The 23,883-nt window shown below is 42.2% G+C and overlaps 3 protein-coding genes across 9 annotated transcripts in view; 1 reads left to right on the top strand and 2 right to left on the bottom strand.

Annotated features, from left to right (window-relative positions):
- tspan33a (tetraspanin 33a) overlaps positions 1-2,961 on the bottom strand; it is a 7,739-nt gene extending 4,778 nt beyond the window's left edge. The window contains exons 1-3 of the mRNA XM_031858770.1: positions 2,637-2,961; positions 597-654; positions 123-250 (exon numbers count right to left, since the gene is read on the bottom strand). Coding sequence (XP_031714630.1) covers positions 123-250; positions 597-654; positions 2,637-2,735 — 285 coding nt within the window. The 5' untranslated portion in view covers positions 2,736-2,961. The remainder of the gene's footprint in view (positions 1-122; positions 251-596; positions 655-2,636) is intronic.
- A 1,398-nt stretch (positions 2,962-4,359) lies between these two features.
- Positions 4,360-8,296, top strand: LOC116390058 (zinc finger protein 2-like). Of its 2 annotated transcripts, none has more exons than XM_031859307.1 (8): positions 4,360-4,447; positions 4,634-4,836; positions 5,150-5,260; positions 5,345-5,440; positions 5,530-5,640; positions 5,770-5,890; positions 6,115-6,318; positions 6,401-8,296. In XM_031859307.1, exons 1-8 carry the CDS (start codon positions 4,411-4,413, stop codon positions 7,426-7,428), a joined length of 1,911 nt encoding a protein of 636 aa, XP_031715167.1. In that variant the 5' UTR covers positions 4,360-4,410; the 3' UTR covers positions 7,429-8,296. The 2 variants fall into 2 exon arrangements, with proteins under 2 accessions (XP_031715167.1, XP_031715166.1); XM_031859306.1 differs by having other exon boundaries at positions 4,367-4,453.
- cacna1c (calcium channel, voltage-dependent, L type, alpha 1C subunit) overlaps positions 7,912-23,883 on the bottom strand; it is a 170,093-nt gene continuing 154,121 nt past the window's right edge. For all 6 annotated transcript variants that reach the window (XM_031859298.1, XM_031859304.1, XM_031859302.1 and 3 more), the window contains 7 exons: positions 21,143-21,259; positions 20,900-21,036; positions 20,675-20,772; positions 19,997-20,093; positions 19,728-19,836; positions 19,442-19,610; positions 7,912-19,036 (listed from right to left, as the gene is read on the bottom strand). In XM_031859298.1, the coding sequence (XP_031715158.1) occupies positions 18,521-19,036; positions 19,442-19,610; positions 19,728-19,836; positions 19,997-20,093; positions 20,675-20,772; positions 20,900-21,036; positions 21,143-21,259 (1,243 nt within the window). In that variant the 3' untranslated portion in view covers positions 7,912-18,520. The remainder of the gene's footprint in view (positions 19,037-19,441; positions 19,611-19,727; positions 19,837-19,996; positions 20,094-20,674; positions 20,773-20,899; positions 21,037-21,142; positions 21,260-23,883) is intronic.

Genomic DNA, 23,883 nt, shown 5'->3' with positions numbered 1-23,883 from the left:
TCTCTCTCTCTCTCTCTCTCTCTCTCTCTCTCTCTCTCTCTCTCTCTTTATAAAAACATAATCTTTAGAGGATACATTGAAGCATGTCAGTTAATAAAAAAAAAAAAGAAATCCTGATTTACTGTCTGCAGAAGGCAGATGTTTTCTCGCAGGGAGCCCACGCAGCCACAGAAGGTGATGATGAACATGAGGATCCCCACGACCATCAGCATTATAGCGGGGTCCACTGCCAGACTTGCAAGAGCTGCCTCTGAAAAGAGGAAGAGAAGAGGGGTGTAAAGACTGATGTGAGAGAGCAACTCTCTTTTACTTCTAAACAGAATTATTCCTCTCTAACAGGGAACATTTATGGAGGTGTGCTTTCAAGCATCTTTCTCTAGCTCTGCCAGCATCCATAATGCTAGAAATACATTTCATTTGCTGCATTTAATTCTCTGAACAACACAGATGTCGATGCTGTTTACTGTGTTGTTTAGTGAAAGCAGCGGAAGCACAAAGACAAAAGGCAAAAGCAGTGTCCTGAAACGCAATCCTCCCACCGTCTCACTATAAACATGAGGAAAGACTGAATGCTCCATCACTGAAGGATCATTTACCTGCATGTTTCATCATGCGGGCGTACACGCCGATGGCCACCATCACCAGGGAGATTACCTAAGAACAGAAAGAAAAATCTTTACACTTCTTTGCATCTTAAAAAAAATTATAATATTATTATAATAAGGAGAAACTACACGGCACCATAGCTATGTCTATACTTGTCCGAGGAGTGGCACCACTCACCAGGTAGCCTATATATGAGTCATAAAGACATGGCTGTACTGGTAGAATAAAAGCTAATTTTCCAAAAAAATACACTCTACACTGTATGCTTTTTTTAGTAGCATCAGTGCTCCAAGTGGTATCAGTGTTTAACTAGAGGGCCGAGACATTTTCCTTAGAAATGTAGATTCTGCCATCCACTCCGCTACCATTTGACTAAATCGACCTGGCAGCAATCTGTACCTTTTCCTAAAATACAAAGAGCCTTTCACTCAGCGCTCCTCTCTCAGTCCCAATAGAATAATAGGGAGCCCTCACAAACACTCTTCCCTCCCTGTATGAAATGGATCCAGTTACCACACTGAACCTTCTTGGGGCGGGGAGGGCAACGCTAGATGCATCTGCTCCAGATACATCCAGGCTTAGTGTATTTTGTTGTTGTATTAGCTGAATACATGTTCATAAAGTGTTTTTTTTAAATGTTATGCTCAAACTAAGTGGCCACTAAATGGCTATTTTTTGTTACAAAACGGATTCACTCACCTGGTTAATTCTACCAACTCACCAAACAGATAATTACATGGTTTATAACAAACGCTGAACACTCCATGACATTTTCAGACAAGAAAAGAACCGGGCATTTGCAGTTATCTTTGGTGTGTCATCTACAGAGCCTGAGGCAACAGAAATAATAACAACACATTCCACGTTCCAAGAGCTTCAAGTTTTTACAAAGCCTCATCCTGTCTGCGCACGGCCAGAAGTCACGAACACAGCTGACACAGTCATACAGGTGTGTTTGAGAGACACTGTTGAAAATGTAGAAGGAAATGGATAAAGAGAAGCTCTGCAGTACTTTATGAGGTTTCAGCACGTAGAGAAGCACTCCTGAAAACTTCTTGTTTGTTCATGTTCTCAATAGATATTATGTTTGAACTGTTTTAGTTCTCACTATTTGTAATTTGCTACAGCATTTTTGCTCAACCAGCAACAAAAAAGTCTAAACTCAACAACAAGATTAATCTGCAACAGAAATCTCCTTATGTTACAGTCCCTGAGCTCCTGACACTGCTGTGAACTTTGGTTTGTTAACAATCCACTGCCGAGCTTTATTTAGAATTTCAACTGAATTCTTGACTTTTTAAAGGATTAAGTCGTACAATTATTAACATCCCATGTGGGAGACACAACCCCATAGTCAGATGGTCTACAGTTTATGATACAGTCACCCTGCTGTGTTCTGCAAAGCTTCTTTGAAACGGATCAAATGCAACATCTCACTTAGTGTGAAATCTGCTACACCAGTATTTTTCCACCAGTCAACCAGAAGTGGGGACCCACTTGTGCACGGCCTATCAGCATATGAATCAATGAAGGCTTCTGTTCCTTGGCAACTGAGTAAGTCTTGAAAGGACCGAGCCTCAAATGAAATCACAGCAGTTTTGATGACTGAGGAAAGGTGTTTTAAACATTGTTGTTGAGATAACAACATGTTCACCTCAAGCAGGTTCTGAGCTCAAAATCCCCTAAAATTCTAAGAAGCCACAATACACTTCTGATTTAAAAAACAAGAATACAACTTGTGTGTGTGTGTGTGTGTGTGTGTGTGTGTCAGCTCTATATATTAACTTCCCTTCTCCTCTTTCCCTGACACTGTTTCACTTTTCGTAAAACGCAGAAGTAAATGAACAACTACCTCAAATAAAGCAGTGGATGCTGCAACTGTCAGCAGAGTTTAAGAGAGTTTAACTTCAGCTACCAAATCTGATTAGCCGAGAAACATGATGATTAACCTGCGCACAGAGAAGAGTAAATAAAGGGGACCACGGTCTTTGTTACACGCTGGGTTTGACAAAAAAATAGGAAACACTCACCCAAAATATAAAATTAAACAAGAACACCAGGTACTTGACAACTGGGCTGACGAAGGAGTAGTCGTCGCCAGAACCAGGTGCGCCTCTGCGTCCTCCCATGGTGACAATTATCCAAGCGTGTTATCCAAGTTGGCGCACAAATGAGCTTTTAAATGTCTACAAAACGAGTTACCGCAAGCAAAAGCAAAGACCGACAGGTTAGTAATGACGAGCAGCTGCTGATTTCCGCCTGATACCTGAGCCGACACGTACAGTTACAGTGAGTAGTCACCAGCTGCCGCCCGCGCTGACTGAGATTGTAAAAAATGGGTGTTACCGTCGTGTCTCACGCCTTTACCCGTGATCAGATGATCCAACCTGCTCCTGGATATAGAAACAGGTCCCCTGATTGACCTGAAGGGAACAGTTTGCTAGTTCATGCGTATAATAAAGTGTGTGTAATAAAGTGTATTTTTACAAATAAATGCGTGTTATGACAGAATGCACGTGTTTTATTTCATTGGTACTTTTGTTTTTTATTTACTATGTTCTTTTGTCATGAAAGCGTAATGCTTAAAGTTGCATTTACTTCAAACTGAATGGATGCACATGAGTATATCGTTTTAGTAAAGATAGCTGTGGAAGTAATGAAAAGTGTATTATCAGTGATTTGTAGTTACATTGCAGTGTTTAAAATCGATTAGTTACATAATGCCTACTCAAATCTTTGTAATTTATTTGTCAGACATGTATAGTTTTGCTTGAATATATTGATTTGTAAACATCAGGCTAGCAGGTGTTAACATTAACGGTGGTTGGTTGCAGTAAGACAGTAAACCAGCATACCAACTCCCTGAAACTGAAGTACAGCTGAATTCAGACCTTTGCTTTTCCTACTGTGACATGTGAAAATGTCCTCCGGGGAAAAAAAAGGTTATTTTACATTGTTCAAATGAATAAACTAAAGCAGGGGTCTTCAACGTTTTTCAGGCCAAGGACCCCCAAACTGATAGAGAGATGGAGCAGGGACCCCCGACTATATATATTGTATAAAATTGTGTTTTATATTAAATGGGCCTAGTACCGTCTATACCTCTTTATTGTGCATTTAATACTAAGCTATTCAAATAATACACAGGTTCATATATTCATGTTTTTATTTTAAACCATTTTATAGCCATTTATAAACATACCTTGTCAGCTGATACCAATGCCAACATCAACATTGTCAGTCAATTGCATGATAATCATGCAAACAAGCTATTCAAATTGATGTTTTCATTTTAAACGTGGAAACGAAAAATGAGTGATGGCCTATTAGTGCCACTTTCATACAATACTGAACTATTAAAATAATGGACAGATTAATGTTTAGAGAAACATTAATTCATTTTTTTTCTAATCAACCAAAAAATTTCGCGGACCCCCTGTTGAAGACCTCTGAACTAAAGGGTAAAAGAGTCACGACACCACAACGAGTGACAAATGTCCTACTGGCAGAAGGTGCTTTCTCCTAGTATGCACACGCAACCACCTGTGTGTTGTGGATGTAGCATATGTATGTGATACATAGATGATTTGCCTCCTCTATTTCTTTCTATATTTTCGCATATGTCTGCGTTACATCGACGTCTTCGCTTTATATAATATAATTAAACGCCACAGCTTGCTTTTATTTTGAAGGAAAGCGCACTAGGCAAGACAGTTCATAACATCCGGTTAACCCGGAAGTTATAAGTATGCCTCCACGGTGTGCCGGATGAATGCAAGCGATGATATTTTGTTCGTTGTTTAGATGTTTTTAAACGAAGAGATGGCGTGGAAAAGCAAAGGTTTGGGTAATTATTCATCTAGTTATCTGCTAGTATGGGCAGACAGACATTTTACAAAAAAAAATACAGTTTACAATCTTAAACTAACGTTGCTAATCCTCTGAAGAGTTGCGTCGCTTTGTAAATAGTTATTCGAGCCTCTTTTACTTTATTCATTAATTCGCTTATCTCAAATGTCCTCTGCAGGTTCCCCTCTTCCTCCGGCCTCCATCCGTCTGCTCGTCCCGCCAGTGCGACTCATGTCTGCCTTCATATGGCAAGTAGTCCAGCAGCACAGCGTGATGCAGTACGACAAGCTGGTGGACTTCATCAGTTTGGCTACAGAGATCGTCCCAGAGCTCCTGAGTCCCAGTCAGAGAGCTCAGCTCATCCTGGGCCTGAGAACGAGGGTGAGGACTCTCTTTGTCAAGATGAATAAATCAGAATGTCAGTGATGCCAAGATGGTGTTGTCTTTAGCCTTCCCTGTCACTGTGTCCCTCAGTGGCTCTAAGGGACACATTGGACATTTTAGTGGAGGAAAATCATGACAAGTGGATAATTATTCCCCTTTCTACTCATGTATTGATGACTTTGTTTTGTAATGGTCTTAGTTCTAATGTTAGTATGCATCTTGTGATTATTACATGTGTGTTTCATCAATCTTTTCTCCTGCTGTGTCGTGCTCTTTGGAGCTACCGTCCTCTACTTTTGCCTCGTTGCAGCTGGTTCTGGAGCTGTGTCGTGGTGACGGCGTCGCCAACTTGCAGACCATCCAGAGCCACCTGGATAAAATCCACGCCTGCAGCGCTGAACTGAGCGCCACTGATCAGATGGTGGGTTTTTAAAGGAAATTGTATTTCTTTATTATCTGTAATACCATTACTGGTGTAACATTCTCATTGTCCATGTCTTGACAGGCCAGTGGTGATATACTGAAGACCTCTTACATCAACTTTGCCGGCCTGGTTCAGAACCTCTTGAATGTTCCTTTTGAAAAGGAGTTCTTCTTCCAAGTGAGTCTATCTGTGAGACATACATATGTCTTAAAGATTCAATGTTGAATCAGCTTTTTAAGGACGTGATGTGTTGGCTGTTTCTGTAGGAGGTTTTCCCCACAAACTACGGCTCGAACTATGACCAACGACTGCAGCAGCTGGTGTCTGAGTTCCTGTCCAGACTGGAGCAGCTGCTGCCCACACCAGACCTGCAACAGGTGCTCTTGTTTTTCACTGTTAAATGTGTGTGCACTACATGCAACTGTTATTTTCTTTTGTGCTTTGAAGTATGTAAGTATACAGTGTGAGTATTGCTTCACTTTCCAAACTGCATCTCTGTGTCTCAGACAGCAGCCTGGCTCACTGAAACGACATCTGTGTCAGAAGAATTTGGACAGAATCTGTCTGAACCGTTTGGCCTGAAGAGTCTGCTGCTTCATCACAGACAGTTGGGGAGTCTGAGCACCGGTAAGTTGAACAGAAACAAAACAAAAGGAAGAAAGTCTTGTATGTAATTTCCATCTGTTTAAAAGATCAAGGTCTGAAAAGACTGTTTTTTTTTTTTCTTGTTTGTTTTCTTCCTACTGGCTGTTCTTTGACAACAGTTATACATTCTTTCAGATTTATAACAGAAATGTAGTTCCTATCGCAACATGAGACTCTAATGTGTAAAATGTCGTGGTCTCCTTCAGCTCCTTCCAGCAGCGAGGAAGATATCCTTTTGTCCACTCTGGCCCTACCTGCTCAAACCGGAATGGAGAGGTTCACTGAGCCGTTCAGTGAAGACGATGATTATGACAATGAGGAAGAGACCCTGGCAGTGGACGATTTAGAAGGAGACTCCAGTCAAAGCGCCGACGTCACCGCAGATGATTGGTTGCCGAAAAGGGAATCAGGTTAGACCAAATCTGTTGCAGTAGCATACCAGAATAGATCCAAAATCTTATTGTATTAACTTCCTGTTTTTCATGCTTCCAGGTCCTCTGTCGCGTTTATTCATCTGCCCTCAGTGTTCATTCACTCACCGCATCAAGAGGAAGGTCCAAGAGCACATCCAGAGTGAGCACCACGCAAGAGCTCCCTGTGAGAAAAAACTACCCGTGACGAAAGCCAGAGCAACGACTCGGCAGAAAACTAAAGACCTGAACGGGGAAAAGAAGAAACTCGAAGGCAACGTAGAGCAAAAGAGGAAACGCAAACAAAAAGGCGGTGTTGAAAAAAAGCGGGAACGTAAGCAGAAGGACAACCTGGAAAACAAGGAACAACGTAGACGGAAAGAGCCCACGGGGGAAGACAAAAGGTTTCTGAGCACGCGACCCGTCGACAAAAACTTCTCAGAGGAAGAAACTAAATGCCTGAAGTGTGAAAAGGTTTTTGAACTTCCCAATCAGCTGAAGGCTCACATGAAGCTTCACAGCTTCACGTACTGCTGCACCCAATGTGAGAAGGGATTCACCAGCCCCTCCGGTTATTACCAGCACCAGCGGCTCCACAAGAGAGGACGGATATTTGTCTGCAGCCAGTGCGACAAGGGGTTCCTGTGCAGGTATTCGCTGAAGCAGCACGAGCGCCTGCACGAAGGCCCCACCAACCTGTGCACCATCTGCGGGAAAAGCTTCAGCAAAGCGGGAATTACGAGACACATGCAGATGCACAAAGGGGAGAAGAACTACTTGTGCACCATGTGCGGGAAGTCCTTTTTGTCCTCCGGGGAGCTGCTGCTGCACACTCGCTCCCACACGGGCGAGATGCCGTACACCTGCACGCACTGTGGGAAGGGCTTCTCCAGCAAGAGCCACCTGAACGTCCACACGCGCTCCCACACGGGGGAGCGTCCGTACCTGTGCTCGGAGTGTCCGAAGCGCTTCCTCACACTGAACTGCCTGAAGAGACACACGCTCAGCCACAACGGGGAGAAACCGTTTAAGTGTCCGAACTGTGAGAGAGAGTTCTCCCAGCAGGGGAATCTGAAGAGACACCTGGCAACTCATCAACCTGAAACGTAATGGTGGACACGGAGCAGGACGTAGTCATGATTCATACCCCTACCAAAATAAACGTTCATTTTCACACAACAATTCAGGTTCATAGTTTATTATAGAGTATTCAGTAGCAGTAAGTGGACAGTAAAGTATCTGCTTTGAGTTCTTCATGGCATAGAGTTACCAAACTAGTGCATTTTACCAACACTAGTGTCCTTGCTTAGTTTTAGGCTCCTACTTTGTCACCTTTTTCTTTAAATTCTGCACCCTACTTTGCATACGTCATATTCAACTGTGAGCAGAATAACAGTGTTGCAGACGGCTGGATTTATATACACTGATGGTGCAGAAGACAGTTATTTGAGTTGTGATAAATCTTTCATTCTTTAACTCCTGTGTGGATCAATTATTAACTAAATATGTAATGGCAGGTTGTAGTACCGTGATAGTTGAGGATGATGAAACAGACCTGAAATACAAATGTAAAAGGAAGTGGAAAAACACAGCTCTAGGAAATGCAATTTATTTGCAATTTTTTAATAACATCATTCCTCAGATAAAAATGCAATGTTACAGGAATATACATCAGATATTAATTTAAAACTTGCTTTCAAGGGACCATACAGTCTAAATATACTTTTTCCTTTTTTTATTTACTGGTAGCGTGCGTTATAAGCAAGACAGACTCTGTCACCAATGACAGACTGACAAGTTACAGATACAAACTGTACATTACTTATTTACAAATCAACTTTTTGTTTGGTTTTTCGTTTCACTTTTTATTGAAAATAGGAGTAGAAAAAGTGATTGAATTAATATTCTGATTCATTTCATTTGTATTCTTTCCCTTTCTAAAATGTAAAATGAAGTGAATGAACGAAAAAAAAAATAAAAGAACTCTCCTTTAGAAAAAAGAAAGAAGAGGAGAAGAAGAAGAAAGAAAAAAGGGAGTGTCACTAGGGAGACAAACGGTAACCAAATGATGTTGGGCCAGTGTCACTTAGCAACCTCAGAACCAATGAAATCCCTCGCAGTTGAGGGGGAGTGGCTTATGTTAATGAACAGTTACAAAATGACCACCTGCCTCCAAAGCTACCGCAAGTACAATAACACACTCTATTTCATCTTTTGACCATAAATAGTGCTGTTATTAAATACTACATTTAGCAGTAGTGTCACTACTAATATTACGACAGATTGGTCTCCGTGTGAACGCCTCTCTCCATACAAAATAACAGACAGAAAACAAACAGCTCAATCCCGTCAAAGGCCCTTTAACACTTTGCATGAGTAGTGAAGAAGACTACGAAGAAGATCATAAGACACTACTGACCAGTGGAGAACAGAGCCACACAGCCATGGCATTTACCCAGTAAATAAGGAACATTCAAAACTACTCAATATGGATCTGTGCATCTCTGCCGTTGAATCATCAGGATGGCTAAAGGCCGAGATCAGACTGCCTCGGTAAAAACAAAAGAAAAAGGAATCACGCCTGCATGCTGTTAAAGAGGCGTTTCCACACCAGCAACAGATAACTAACGGAAGAAAACACTGATGACGTACACGAGACTGCTCTCAGATGGGCCAACTCATTCATTAAAGCTGCATTTACACACAGGCACACAGTACCTGTTTGTTTCTAACTTTTTGTGGTGAAGTGTGACTTTCTTAGCAAAACGTTTGTAGAGATCCTATGTGCCGACAAAGAGGGAAAATGTGTTTGTTTTTTTGTGTGACTATTGTGGCCAAAACTGAGATAGCTGCTACAAAAAAAAAGATGAAAATATCTAAACATAAACCAGTAGCCTAACCCTCATCTCAAAGATATGCGAGCACACCGGTATGAGCGTCACCGCGTTCTACATTCAAGGGATGAAATCATCATCATTGGTGGTGCAACGTTAAGTCTTATCATTAAAACTAGAGAGAATTAGCAGATGCAGGGAGGCACAGACATTCGTGGTTCCACTGAGCTGCTCCACCACCAGAACCACTCGCAGAAAGTGAGCGTCGTAAAGCTGCTGCCACGCCTCTAGAGCGGAGAGAGTCCGCTGTTAGAAACACTAGCTGCTACAGAAAACTCCTCTCCTCAACCGACAACGCTGTGGGTGCAGCGTTCTCCACTAAAGTGAAACACAGAGAGCAGTCGCCGTGTCAGACTCAGACATTCTAATATGTGCAAATAGGAATCTCTTATGATTTATTATTGATTTGAATAACGATAAGAGAAGGAATGAGTGATAAACACCAAGGCTTTCAAGGTCCTTCCAATACTAACAGTCGTCCTAAATGTTCTCACACGGGTGCTGCTACTACCTCTACGATCCTTTATGTCATTTCTAAATCTATTACGCAAGCACATATCTATTTGGTTCATTTCTAGGGCTCAGCAGCCGAGGGAAAAGGAAGTAAATCAATTGTGTTTTCACACAATTCATCACCACACTCACGAGTGAAGAAATCCAATTGTCCCATGACTGATTGGTGAAGACTCAACATGCGTCTATGAGCGTTTGAGTGTTACTACTACAGTATGAGCCAGTGCAACAAACATATCTAGAGTTAAGATTCTTTCAAGGTTTTAATCCGCCAGGTGTAGGTATTGTAATCACATTGCATCTACTCTTGTTCCTCCCTAAACTCCTGCACTGGCAACACACAGACAAAGACTACAAATCACACACACGTGTGTAAACCTAGTGGAAACATTCAGCGCGTGTAGAGTTTTAACAGTATGGCCCCCCTCCCAACCTGATCTGGGCATTTCCCCCCTCAAAGAACCAGATTTGTTTTGATCCTCTGCAAAGTCCAGCTCCAAACTATCATTTCATATAATATAATTTAGACATAGCTGTTCTATATATAATATCTAAAATAGAAGATACTTGCAATATAAACTTGAATCTCATAATATATTCCCTCTTTTGCTCTCTGTTCCACTTCCCAAAGCATCCATCAGCGCTGATGTCAAAGTAACATCCGTACTGTTTCTCCAGAAAAGGGAAATCATATTCTAATTATAATGAATTAAACTTCTACAAACAGGCTATGCTGATTCTTACCAAGAAGAAAAAAAAGGAAAATTCAAAAATAGTCCTCTTAAAATATTTGTCAGGATCAAACAATGATCAACGAACACTTCCGTTTACAAGAAAATATAACGTGCATCTGATCCACGTGAGATCTGAGTGACCACGACAGGAGGCCTCACTCCCTCTGATAAAGTGATACGTAGCACATATCTGTGTGTAGTTTAGGATAAACACACAGCTCTTACACGTTTCAAATGGCCATGTGTAGAATACTATTTTTGTTGAAGCGTGTGAGGATGACATCTTTTCTTAATACTGAGCAGCTTGGATTGTACTCGGTCATGTACAGCAGCTCTTCCACACAAACACAAAAATAGATAAATAAATTCCACATTTTTAGATCAAATCTGCCATTAAAAATAAAATTGGATAAACTGTTCTTTACCAGACTTATATCTTTCTTTTTCATTGCTGCTAAACCCACACAATCATTTGGTTCCTCCCCCCCTTCCTTCAGTGAGGATTCCTCTGCACACACACATACTTCAAGTCCTCTACTCCTTTCTTGGAAGAAAACAAATAGAAGCTACATGATTTTCATGGCTCAAAGCATAGAGATATCTAGTGCTTGATAGGCGGTATTTTTTTGGTTTGATGTCTTTAACAGCTTCAATAATGCAGTGTGTGTATGTGTGTGTGTGTGTGTGTGGCTGACGTAGGACTAGTGAAGGTGAGACAGGTCTCTTGGTGCTACAGTAGGAAAATGTCCGACAGGTTGCTGGTAGTTCAATGTCTTTCAGCTTACTTCACGAAAAATGAAACAAAAGCTAAACGCATGCTCGATTTCAGATCTCTCCCAAATTGCTTAATTTGGCTCGTGAAATGCATTCACTTCGGTACCGTACTGTCGTTAAAAGCTGAGCTCTTACTTCTGCAGTCACTGGTAATGGATGCATTTCCAGACATCTCCGCTGCAGTTAGTTATGTCATTTGGTTATTTGTGTTATGCAGCTAACGGGGTATAAATGTAGCCGTATTGGGATGGACTTGAGGAGCCACATCGTCTGGGAATCATCCGAGCCGGTTGGTGAAAAGACCTAAACGGCTGTTGTGTATATGCCGTCAGCTGAAACATACAATGTTCCATCTTCAGTAAATATAACTACATTATTCCCTGCTGATTCCTTTTGGTCAAACATACAAGTCAATAAAGTGGGACTGACCCTCAGTCAGTAGGATTCTAGAACACATTCTCATATTTCACAACATTCCTAAATAAATGTCCTGCCTTTTTCCTTCCTCTAACATTCTGGTGATTAAATATTACATATTGATATATTTCTTGCTATTATATGGTATATGGTGTATAAAAATATACAATCATTGGCTAGTGGTGAGACAAAAGATATCATTCACATAGGACCAATACTTTATATCCCTAGAGAGAGAAACCCATGCACGTATACCTTTACTAGGAGATATAGTTCACCATGTATGAACTGAGACCACCCAGAAATCCAAACATGATGAAATAAAACCTTCAACAATCCCCCAAAAAAGATACTCTCCCCACCCAACATTGTTATTCAGACCAAACACCCACTGCTTCCCATTGTCGTCAACAGATTGTCTTCCATCCAGCGGAACCCGCAGGCCTTTGATTCCCCCCCCATCTTTGCTTTCACTCGAGGAAAGTGGCTTACATTTGAACTGCGCCCTTCATGGCAACACAGCTGCAGCTTATCAGCCTGATTAGCAGCCTGATAAACTGGCTACTAGCAGTGAGGCAGAGACCACAGGTAAACACACACACACACACACACACACAATAAACAAGTGTAACTACTATCATTAGTAATGGCTACATTCCATTTAGTGGTGGTGCACGCTGCTTTACTGGCACGCCAATATGAAAATAAGCCGTGATTAAGGTTAACAGTTGCACTTGTGCTTTTTGGGCAAAATGTCAGCTGTTAAAAAGGACTATTACTGGCAGGGTGGACACAATAGACACTCCTGCTGTGTTCCCTTTCCATATAACACACTACCCGCATACAACATAACTACATGATCTTTATGGTGTGTTTTTGCCGTTGGTATGCAAGAAATCAGCATACTTCCCCATGTTACACTGTGCTGGTTTATGTCAATTTAACTGTGGCTTTAAAATGACACTTATCATTTAAAATGTATTTTTTATAAATTTCTAGAACTGTCTCACCACCATCTGCTATTTGCTTTAGAAGCCATTGAGTTTAAAAGATGAGGGCAGGAAGGGTCTATAGAAGAAATATTGTTTGTTGAATTATGGGAAATGTAGTATCCACTATATAACAGAATTAGTGTGTGCGATGGAATTGGTAGTTCCACATCTTTATTGTAAGTGTGTCATGCGGTGTGGACTCTCACTGTTCCGGTCTTGGTCTTGCCTCAGTCTCGATACTCTCTGGTCTTGATCATGACCTGGTCTCGGTTTAAGTGGTCTCGACTACAACTCTGGCTGCAGTTTAACCTGTGGATTTAAAATTGACGTTTCCATGTATATTTTCCACTTTGTGCCTGAATATAGCATATAAGCAATCAAGTGTATGTTTGTCTGTCCCTAGCTTTGACTTCAATCCACCTATGTGTTTTGTAAAAACTACTAATTATTAATTTGGTCCATTTCATACAATATGTTCCCACTGGTCCATCTTCCAAATGTCAGACGAGGAAAAGATAGAAGTTGAAGACAGAGACGATGGCAACATAAGTAGTGACACCTGTCTAAATTGGGGAGTAAAACACGAGCTCCGTCCTCCTCTGGGTGAAGAATCTGAAAATGTACTCGGAGCCCGTAAGACACAAGATATGCAAAATCACCTTCCAAACAGCCTCCACTGCTGTCCGCCGTCAAATGTTTATCTGGAGAAGAAATACTGACTTTAATCATATTTACACTAAATAGAAATAGCTACTGTCATGAAGTATGATATGATACTTAACCTGATCAAAACAAAACGACTGCAAAAGCCGGCACGCTTAATGCCAACGTGTGAACCTCATGCAATACCAATCGCAGCTCAATCCATTTAAAGACTAAAGAAGGGAATCCACAAGAGGAAGGGATGCAGTCAAACTCATATTGAGTCAGAGAGTTGGATTTAGTGTTTTTTTTTGCTGCTGAATCATCAAAAAATAATCCTGGGGCTACACTGGCTGGATGTTAAACCGCAACCAAAAACACCAATTTCATGTTCGATGTCTCAATACACATTTTAGACTGCGGATCCAACAGCCTGGCACGAGAAGGATAAATAAATACATCTTTACTATACTGCATTGCAATGTACCTGATTTCAAGTATGTTAGGTTTCTCTGGCATGGAACCCGCTGAGATCACTTACAAATGTAACAAACTGAAAATAATACATCATCATGATACTGATTCTTCAGGGTACCCACAGTCATAGTTATTGCATTGTTTTTGCATATCTTGTGGGATGCAGGATTACACCCACGCGTACCATATACTGCAACACAACAACTCAAGAGTTCATTCTAACCGATGTGTAAAATAATAACTGCAATGCTGCTCCACTCCACACGGGGGCCCCCCCACAGGCCTCTGACTCTCTCTCACCAGCATTTGAAACCACAGAGCCTTTAAACCTCAAACAGACACAACACAGCCTGGGTTGGCACTTCTGATTGGCTGGGTGACTCTAAGTGGGCATGTCTCTCTGTAATATGTACGTGGACGTTGATTAGGAACACAAAAGTAAAGGATTTGAACTAAATGTAGTTTCTGAATGCTCCTCAAAGCTGGAGGTGATACTGAACATTTATCCTATTTTCTTTTTCAGCTCGGTCGGTCTGAAAATGGTTCTGTGTCGGTTAAATGATTCGATTCATTAATTCGTCAATCATTACATGGTTTCTTATCAGTAACATTCACAGCTGTATCTATACGGGCTGACAGAATGGTTGGTAGAAAGCAGACACACTCGCTGGCTCCTTTGTGGCAGTTTGGATACCAAAACTACTACTTTATATTTATTCTTAAGGATTTAGACCTGATAGACATTAGGTTTATCGAGTAAATCAGCATAAATAACCAGGAGGAGAGCTCATTTGGTCTTTTAAATTCAGGGTTCAATAAACTTGACCCGGGCTGATCCAACAAAGTGTGGGTACAAAAACCAGAGCACACAGTGTGAGACTAACTTTAAGGTTGAAACCCTGAACCCCGATGCTTCCCTGCACACACATTAACATGCTCGACCGTACCTAAATCTGCTTTACTAACTTTTAGACGAAATAAAAGCAACTTATACAGAAACTGGCGTGAGCCACTCGTAGCTAAGTCGTCTCTTAGCTTCTGGTACCAAGTTATTTCTTTATAAGTACTATTTAAATGAGGCGCTTTTAGAATAACTGAAAGAAAGAAATGAAGATGTTTGATGAGGGCCAAAGGAAGAAACAGACTAAATGTCAGGGAGGGTATTCCTTTGTCAACACAGACTTCTTCAGGGTTTGCAGTATGATCATAACCATAAAACAACAATAGCACTGCCACTGGAAAACATGTTCAACATTCACATTTAGTTTGCATAATAATGTCAGAAGTCTGTTTACTGGCACAGGATGCAGTGTATGGCAGTGTGTTCATGCATACCCTTCCCTGTCACAAAGCTGCTCTGCTCAACACGCAGGAATGAGAGCTCAGCAGTCGGACCTTAAATGGGAAATTAAAGTGAAAGTAATGGCTAGAAGTTGAAATGTGACAGAATCTCAGGGCAGGAATTCAACGTCTTTTAAAGTGAGATGTTTAGAGGTAAAATCTATCGCGACATATTTGGACTTTCTTTAGAGCTAATAAGAGAGTTTGAGATTAAAACTACTGTTGTCAATGCTCTAAGCTTATCATAGAATGTAAGTTCTTACATCCACTGACGTGTATCTGCATGTGAGCGCTGCTCTAACTTTCAACACTAGTGTCCTGTTGACTTTGCATCTGAATTGTGGCGGTAACAACAATGATGTTTTTTTTTTTTTTGTCTTGTTACATCCCATTTTAGAGAGCTGAACTGAATCATTTCAGTTTCAAAATACTATAAAGTTGTTTAATAAATGTGACAATCGGCACCAAGGATGTGATTCTGACATTGGGAATGTTTGACAGATATAACACCAAGGTGATACCCATGCTCTGTGTGATGTACTGAAGGCTGAGGTCCATAACTGGCTGTGGCGCCCTGTGGTCATACCGTCTCAAGTGAAGCTAAACTATAATCCAGAAACAAACTATAATAGAGAAAGGTCAGTGAAGAGTTGTCAGCATGCTACCTTAACGCCATAAGAAGAAAATGAAAGGACAAAAATCTCCAGGACACTTTTCTGATCTAACCCGATCATTTTTCACGTAATCAAACAATTACACATCTTATCAATCGACAGTAAACGACCTGTCTGTAGTATATTCTTTCAGTAATTAGTGTTACCAGCAAATTATATTACAGACAGGGAGCGGTTTTATTTCCACGATGACAATAAATCATAATGTTTTGTGATATGAGCAGACCTCAGACAAAGAGATGTGATTCAGAAGTCTTGCAGCATCTGTTCACCAGCCCTAATAGTTCATTTGGAGTTTAAACTACGATTAAATGATGTAAATCATGTGATTATGGTGTGTCACAGCCGAGCGATCAGGGCGTCACCCCCCCCCCCCCCCCAAGTTCATTCATGTGGCAGTGCGATTTTGGTGCTTCTACCATTCAGAGAGACCGTCCACCATAAAGAAGAAAAGCAGCAATTGCCAAAAGGCTTCTTCCCTTCTGGCCAAGCTGCAATGCCGAAAACTCACCACCGCTGTAAACTGAGCCGTCACTCGGACCCCGCTGGAATCCTTTACGCCTAATAACCTCTAAACAGAGAAATAAAGGAAAGTTACGCACTGACAAGATTTTCAAAGAGAGCGTGGCTTCAGACTCTGCAGCTTGGCTAAAAAGTAAAAGCCGTGCTAAAGAAATCACAAAGCTTTGGAAGCATGCCTGTCCATGGTAACCCTGTGTTAAGGAGGCCCATTATCACACACTCACACACACACATACACACACACACCCCCACACACAATACCATACTTGTAATGCTACCTTAATTTACTGTCTAGGCTTAAAATCTGCTTTTTAGAATACATAAGTAACCACTCGGACACAGGCACGCACACATACAAACTCACACCCTCACACGTTTTTTTCTCTTCTGGGAAAAATAAATAAATAAATAGATACAATCTGTAAAAGGTGCATACTGATAAGAGAGAATGACCCCTCTTTTAGATACACACGCCATCTCAAACATTCGTACATACATACGTCCATCCTGTACTAAAACGCAGACACACACCCTGCACGCACAGATATAGTTATACACTCGCACACAAACACTACGCCCTGCTTCGATACTTAAAACCTCTTAAAATTCTCCTAAAATAAATCGAGCAAAAATACATTTATGAGACCAGCACCCCGATTTTGCAAACAAATCAAGGATAAATTAAACCAATAACATCATGAATATAAAACAAAATAGTCATGGCTAGCCAGTTTTGCACAATATTGAACTGTTAAATACATAGTGGGCGTGGTCTGTAGAGAGAGTGTGTGTGTGGCAGCAAATCCAATAGGATTCCACGCTGAAAGGAAGAGGAGGGTCTCGGAGAAGGAAGTGAGGTTGATTGACGGACAGATTCTCTGTAGATTCATGCCCAGAGTCCGCTTTCTTTTCAATCGGTCACTCCCGTTCTCTCCTCCACCCTCCGTCTCTGTTGCCCTGTTCGACACACTCACCTCCCGAGGGCTGAAAAAGCAAAAAATCCAGCGATGGAGGAAGAGGGATGGTGGAATAACCAAAGAAGAGGGAGGAAGGAGAGAGGGAGGAGTGAGGAACGTCGAGGTATGAGGCAGAAAAGGGGGCTCGCTGTCTCTGCTTAGCCACCAAATGCTCCTCCCATTTCCTGTTTGGGGCAGGAAGTGGGCGTGACCAAACAAGGAAAAGCGGCAGAGGAGGCGAAGCCAGGTCAAGGTGACAGACTTTGTCTCTCGCTGGCATCTCACTGACCAGCGGATTTCAGAGCTGGCAAGCTTCCTGTAGGCCAGAGAGTGTCTCTCTCTGCCCATGGCCCCCTACAGAAGCCCTGTTGTGGCTTTTGGTCCATCCCTCAAATCCTTCCCCCCCTGGCTGGGGGTGGTATGTCACCTTCATCCCACCCCCGGGCTGGCAGGGCTGTGCTCCAAGGTCCCTTAGCTTTGGAAGAGGAAGAGAAATGAGATATCAAACAGGGTTTTCCTCACCCCCGTTTACTCAATACAGCGCTTCATTATCAGTGAACCAAGAAGGAGGAGTTGACCTTTGACCACAAATGTGTGCGGTCAGATCTAAATCCTTAACTGACCCCCCCCTCCCACAAGCTGGCCTGCTGTCCCCTACCTGGCTTCATGGCGGCCAGACAAACAACAATAACACAACACCAAAGTAGGCATAGGAAATGAAAACAATAAACGCACTACATCATCTGCAGTAAACCCATTAAAAGGACTTCCTGCTTCTGTTGTTTCTTTTCTACCTTTCCTTCATCCTTTCTTTTTTTTTTGCTCGTCTCCACTTTCCTTTTCACACTTTGAGGACATGATAAAACTGTGAGGCACTTTAGAGACACACTCAGACACGTGTGCAGAACACACGCACTCACGCACACGTACAAATAGAGAAAATCATAGATCACACACACACAAACACACACACACAAGCATACACTCAGATAGTATAGAGTATAGTGTGGTATACTTGACTACAAACATTCACACACATACAAACTCTTATAAACCAACAGAGTCATAACCAGGTGTTTAATGTTGCGTCACTGGCCGCCATTGTCCAGAGCGGTTACGTCTGGCTGAGAGGCAGACAGTGTGTGTGTGTGTGAGGGGCGGGGACAGACAGAGCCAGCCATGGCGCTGTTACCCAGCACTGACGAGCGTCAGTCTCTGATGATGTCAGAGGGGCCAGTTGGCCAATCAAACCTGTCAGTCCGACTCCTACAAACTCGTCACACACTCCATATCCTCGTCCTCTAACAGCCTGCTGTTCCTCTGCCGCGCTCCTCCAATCACAACCGAGCTTCTGTGCTGCTCCTCCTCCCTCTCTTCCACCTCTTCCACCTCTTCCTCCTCCTCCTCCTCCTCCTCCTCCTCCTCCTCCTCTTCTCGTCCGCTCCCCTCTGCGAGCAGCTCCTGTCGCTCCTCCAGCGAGGAGGGCTCGTGGATGGAGCCTCTGCTTCCGCCGGCTTCTTCCCCGCCTTCGCTGACCACTTGGTCCCTGTGCGTTGCTGCTGCTGCTGTGTGGAAGGGGAGGAGGTTGCCGTTGGGGCTGTGCTGGGAGCTGGAGGAGGCGCTGGATGTTGCGTGCGTGGCGGGGTTGCCGTTGAGAATGTTGTTGGCCGCGTGCTCCATCTCCTCGATGGTCATGTCGCACGCGTCGGCCAACTCGGCTTTGGTCACCTCGATGAAGGACGGGTCCTGGGCGAAATGGCCCAAACCCTCTGATATTAGCACCTGGGGAGGGAAATGGAAAAGAAAGGAATGGGCGGAGAGGAGGAAGATAGAGAGAAATGGGGGGGATGGAATGGAGGGAGAGGGAGAGAAAAGTAAACTTCAATGTAGTAGGAAAAAGATGGAATGTTTACAGCTACAACTGATGATTATTTTTCTTTACCTAACGGTGAATTATTTTCCAGATCAATCATTTGTTCTATAAAAGATTTGAGGTCCAATAGGTAAAACTATTCAATATTTCACAAAAAAACAAACACATAGTACGGCAGACATATTAATCCTGTGAGGTCTCAACCCCCAGGCTGGGAATCACTGACATAATACAAAGATTGAGGATGTTAAAGCTTCAGATAAATGTCTAAACTTCTCCAACATACACACACACACACACACACACACACTTACTGCCTCCACCAGACTGCCTGCACTGCCGTGACACAGTGAGCTGGAGTCTTTTCCCAGTAGCGAGGGCACTGTGAGCGACACCGGCCGTGGTGGTCTTTGATTGGACACTGACACACTGGGGTTGAGGCTAGGACTGGGCACCCGGCTGTTCCCATTACTGTCGCTGTACCTGGGAGCAAAAAAAAACAGTTTATCATTATTACTGTTCCTACAGTATCATCGTCACAGCTATTTGAACAAATGCACTGTGACTTATAACAGTTATTTGAAAGGTACTTGGTCTTACCAGGGCCCACAGTTGACAGAGGGCAAGCTGGTATTGAGCTTTTCATGGGAGTTGTAGCCCTCTAGCCTTAGAGAGGGCACTCGCTGGTAGGAGGCATCACTGCCATGGGCTAGAAAGAAAGAGGAGAATAACCCACTAGGAGAACGAACCTCTCAACAAGAACGACAAAGCTGCAACTTGACAACAATATGCACTTCAAATTTCACTCTTTTTCCCCTCGTTAAATAAAGGTAGAAGTGTGCTTGATGTGTGCACAGGATGCAGTATACCTGTGGGACTGGCTGGAGGCGTGGAGCACAGCCGGCTGAAGAGGGTAGGTGAGTGACTCCGTCTTAGCAGAGGACTCAACCCTGCGACTGCCAGAGCCTGGAGGAGGACAGAGCAGAGGGACAGCGTCAGCGGACGTTCACGTGTTGCGTCTAAAAACACGCGGAAAACACAAACCGTGCCCCTAAAATCTTTTTTTCCAAGGTGCTTGGGGGGGTTGTGCACCTGTCGTGCACCTGTCGTGCTTTGCGTTACTAAGTAACCAAAAACATGTGCATAATTTAGCGGTAAGCCTCACTGAGTAAACTAAACAAAGTAGAAACAAAGATAAATGGATTTCCAGCACAGCAAATCCCTCACAGTAGCTTTACTGCTTGATTTGTCTGTGTCAGACCTTTCAACTGGATGTTGGGATTTCCTGGTTAAGAAAGTAAAATAGTCCGTGGGACATACTGTAAAGCTCTGGGTAGCCCAGCATTTAAATTATTAGCTTCTCTCTACATTTATTGTAGACTAATTTTACGGAAGGGTGTAAAAATTGCGGCATGTGAACGGGCCCCTTAGACAGGAGCAAGAGGTGAGGATTATGTCTGCCGAACACACAGCACGGCAGGGAGTTCAAATTATGCATTTACACCCTCAAAGTGTGCGTTAGTGTTTATTTTGTGGGCATCATCTACCTGATGATGTACAAGGTGTAGCGGTACAGACGTCTTTTGGGAGATGTCTGGCCTCGACTGTCTCCTCAGACACTCCAGATGGAAAGACGATCTCCGCGCTGACACACATAAACACGCAAACACAGCATGTAAAAATGAGTACAGTATAGAAACAATTAGTATTTTAGTATGTAGACTAGTTGTACCAATACTTTAGAAGAGTTTTTAGGAGAGAAGTCCACTTACCCAGAGTGGTGGGGCAGAGGAAGACTCTCCTGGGAGACTGCCACCCTCCTCCTCCTCCTCCTCCTCTTCTGTCTTCTACCTCTTCTCCTTCCTCCATGGGATTCAACTGCTTACATGTTTCATCATGATACACCAGCCTAATAAGAACACACAGGCACCCAAAGAGGAGTTTTATAAAAGACATGCCCCAAAGATGAATCAAATTTAGAGTCGAAAATGATGTGCGTCTGTTTTCAGCAGTACATGTCAGAGGAGAGCGAGTGGTCGTCATCGTGGTCGCCGTAGCTCTCATCATACGTCTCCTCCGTCGACCCCTCGCCTCTTCGGATGATCGGCCGACGGCTGTCACTTGAGTCCGAGCTACCAACAAACAAACAAGCACACGACCAAAACAAACAAACCGACAAAATGAACAAACCAGAGCACAGATGGAAAAAAACAGGTAGACAAATAGGCAGACAGATGTGAACATAAACACAGAAAAAAAAGAAGCAGCTGATTAGTAAAACAAACTCGGAGAGGAGCTTAGGAGGAGACTGAAAAACCCACTGAGGCATGTAGGAAAGAGGAAGGAGGAGATGAAGAAAAAGGAAAAGCTTGAAAGAAAAGGAGAAGCAGGTGGGAATTACAACTATGTTGTTTAAACAAAACGGTAAAAAGCATCGAAGGCAACACGTGGAATATGACAAACTGATAGCACGACTGAGGTGCAGACATCTTTAAAAAACAAAGATTAGGACAGACAAGATAACGGCTCATAACAGCTAATAATGTTAGTCAATACTTGGAGACCAGTATTGTAATGCAAGCCTACTGGGAAATTAAGCAGGTACATTTTATGCTGTTCTCATCATTTAAAATGAAGGCCAATAAAGTCCTAGAATCAGACGCCGTCTTTTCTACTCATCTCTTTAAGAAGTGGAGGCAATGCCTACATTAACCTTGATGCAATTTTGTTAGGAGAAAAAACAAGAAAGTCTTAATTCTGAATTCAGTGTTGTGTGTTTAATCCAAACTCTGCATATACTCTGTATTACGTTGTATTCTCTTTGAATTCCAAAGATGTCTTGTCCCCCTTATCTGTCCACATCTGTTTCATACTCCAGACTTAAGCTTTAAGGAGACATCCTGACATTCAAAGTGAAATATTTTCTTCTTCACCAGATAGTTTGCTTAAGTGTTACAACATGTGAGCTCCCCAAAACCATCTGTCAATGGTTGTGTTTCAATAAAAAACAGGAGTCACAACAAATGACTTAGCTTGCAGTTGGCAGAACCCATTATTCTTTACTGTGAACACCCACAAATACAAATAGCAATTTGTGTTTTCGAGCACCAGCACATAAACTTCACCTAAGAACTGCCTGGTGAAGAAAAACTAAATGGAATTTGTAAATGTTATGATGTCCCTTTAATCCACAGCTATTTAAGCTGCTCCACAGCAATCTCTGGGTTAGAACAGCATTTAATAAAACCTGACTAAGACTCTTCTGGATCCGCTTGATCAAGCTCACTCCACTTGGTAGCTGGGTGGACGTTAACATCCAAGGTGGTAAATCAAGCGAATCCAAAGCCAAAGTGCACCGGAGAGCATACACTGTACTTTGTTTTGTAATGGAGCACTTAATTGTTGATCACAGGGAAAGTGAATACGTTCAACTCCTCTCTAATTAACTATGACCGAGCTGTCTCACAGGCTGACCTTCTAGGATCAAAACATTTAGCAAACGGAAATAAAAAGTCTAAGGCCCTGCTAGTCACGCTTGGAAGCTGCAATGTTTATTCAGGAAGGAATAAATGGTCAACATGATAACAATTTTGCTGTTCTCAAAGGCTTCCCAATATAATTTTTTTTGCAATTGCCAAGACACAAAAACTGGTACTTGCCGCACCATTACTGAAGTCGCTAACTCTGCTTCACAAATTTGAAACTCTAAAACACACTTTATGCAAATAACTATGCATGATTATCTACTTTAGACACATGATTCAAAACTAAAACCCATGTGTTGCTTGCTAAACATTTCCATTTTAAATACATCACTCTATTACCAATCCCCAGCACCCAGAATGCACCTGTGAAAACACCTGGAACCAATCAGATCACTTCAAAATCAAAGCTTGAACACTATTGATAGGATTCAGGTTTGCTTTTTGGTGTGAGAGAGTTAGAGGGCTATAATTGCAATAAACTATGCTGTATGTTGTTCACATTACAATACAGTAACTATGTTCATTGTAATCTTTAGTTAAAGTATTGTGTCTGATACTGTTACAAGTATATGAGTATTGAGAATAAACTAATTTGGTTGTTTCCCCATTGCATTTGTGTTAATAGTTTGCATTTACAGCATCCTACAAATGCCAAAGACTCTAGATAATAGTGTTTTATACTTAGCACATCAGTGTGAAGTTTGCATGTTGAAAGTGCTATTTATTTAGTGTCTGTGTGTACTGTTGTGATGCAAAAAAACTATTTTTAGAAGAGTTCATATAGTGAGTGTTTGCTTTTGCAAGAGATGTAAGATATTTTGTATTTTGTGTATTATGTTTTTGGTATTTGTGTGCAGGGTTTGTGTTTCAGCAATTGCAAAAAACTGTAAAGCAAAGTATAGCTGGGGGAATTAAGTTTGTCCTGAGGGTGGTGCTAATAGAACAGAGGCGATCTGAAAGTTGGATTACGTGTAACACTGAGAAAAGCTTATCATGTGACTGAAATGGAAAATGATTATACTCAGTACACGGGTCATACCGTAGACTTTGATATTTCTTGTGTACAATTTTAGTGCTAAATAAAATGTGAAGGATCACCAAAACCATTAGGAATCATCCTCTGGGGACCAAGAATTTCCAGAGCAAAGTTCATAGAACAAAGAGCGGAATATAGGACAAAGAGTATACGTTGTGTCTAACCCAGACCTGCCATACACTAGCAGAGAACAGTAGCAATAAGAGCCTTTGATAGGAAATATTTGGCCGTGTTG

Source organism: Anarrhichthys ocellatus, unplaced genomic scaffold (genome assembly GCF_004355925.1).
Source record: "Anarrhichthys ocellatus isolate YVR2014 unplaced genomic scaffold, GSC_Weel_1.0 scaffold21, whole genome shotgun sequence".
NCBI lineage: Eukaryota > Metazoa > Chordata > Actinopteri > Perciformes > Anarhichadidae > Anarrhichthys > Anarrhichthys ocellatus.
This window is presented reverse-complemented; position numbering and strand designations above follow the sequence as displayed.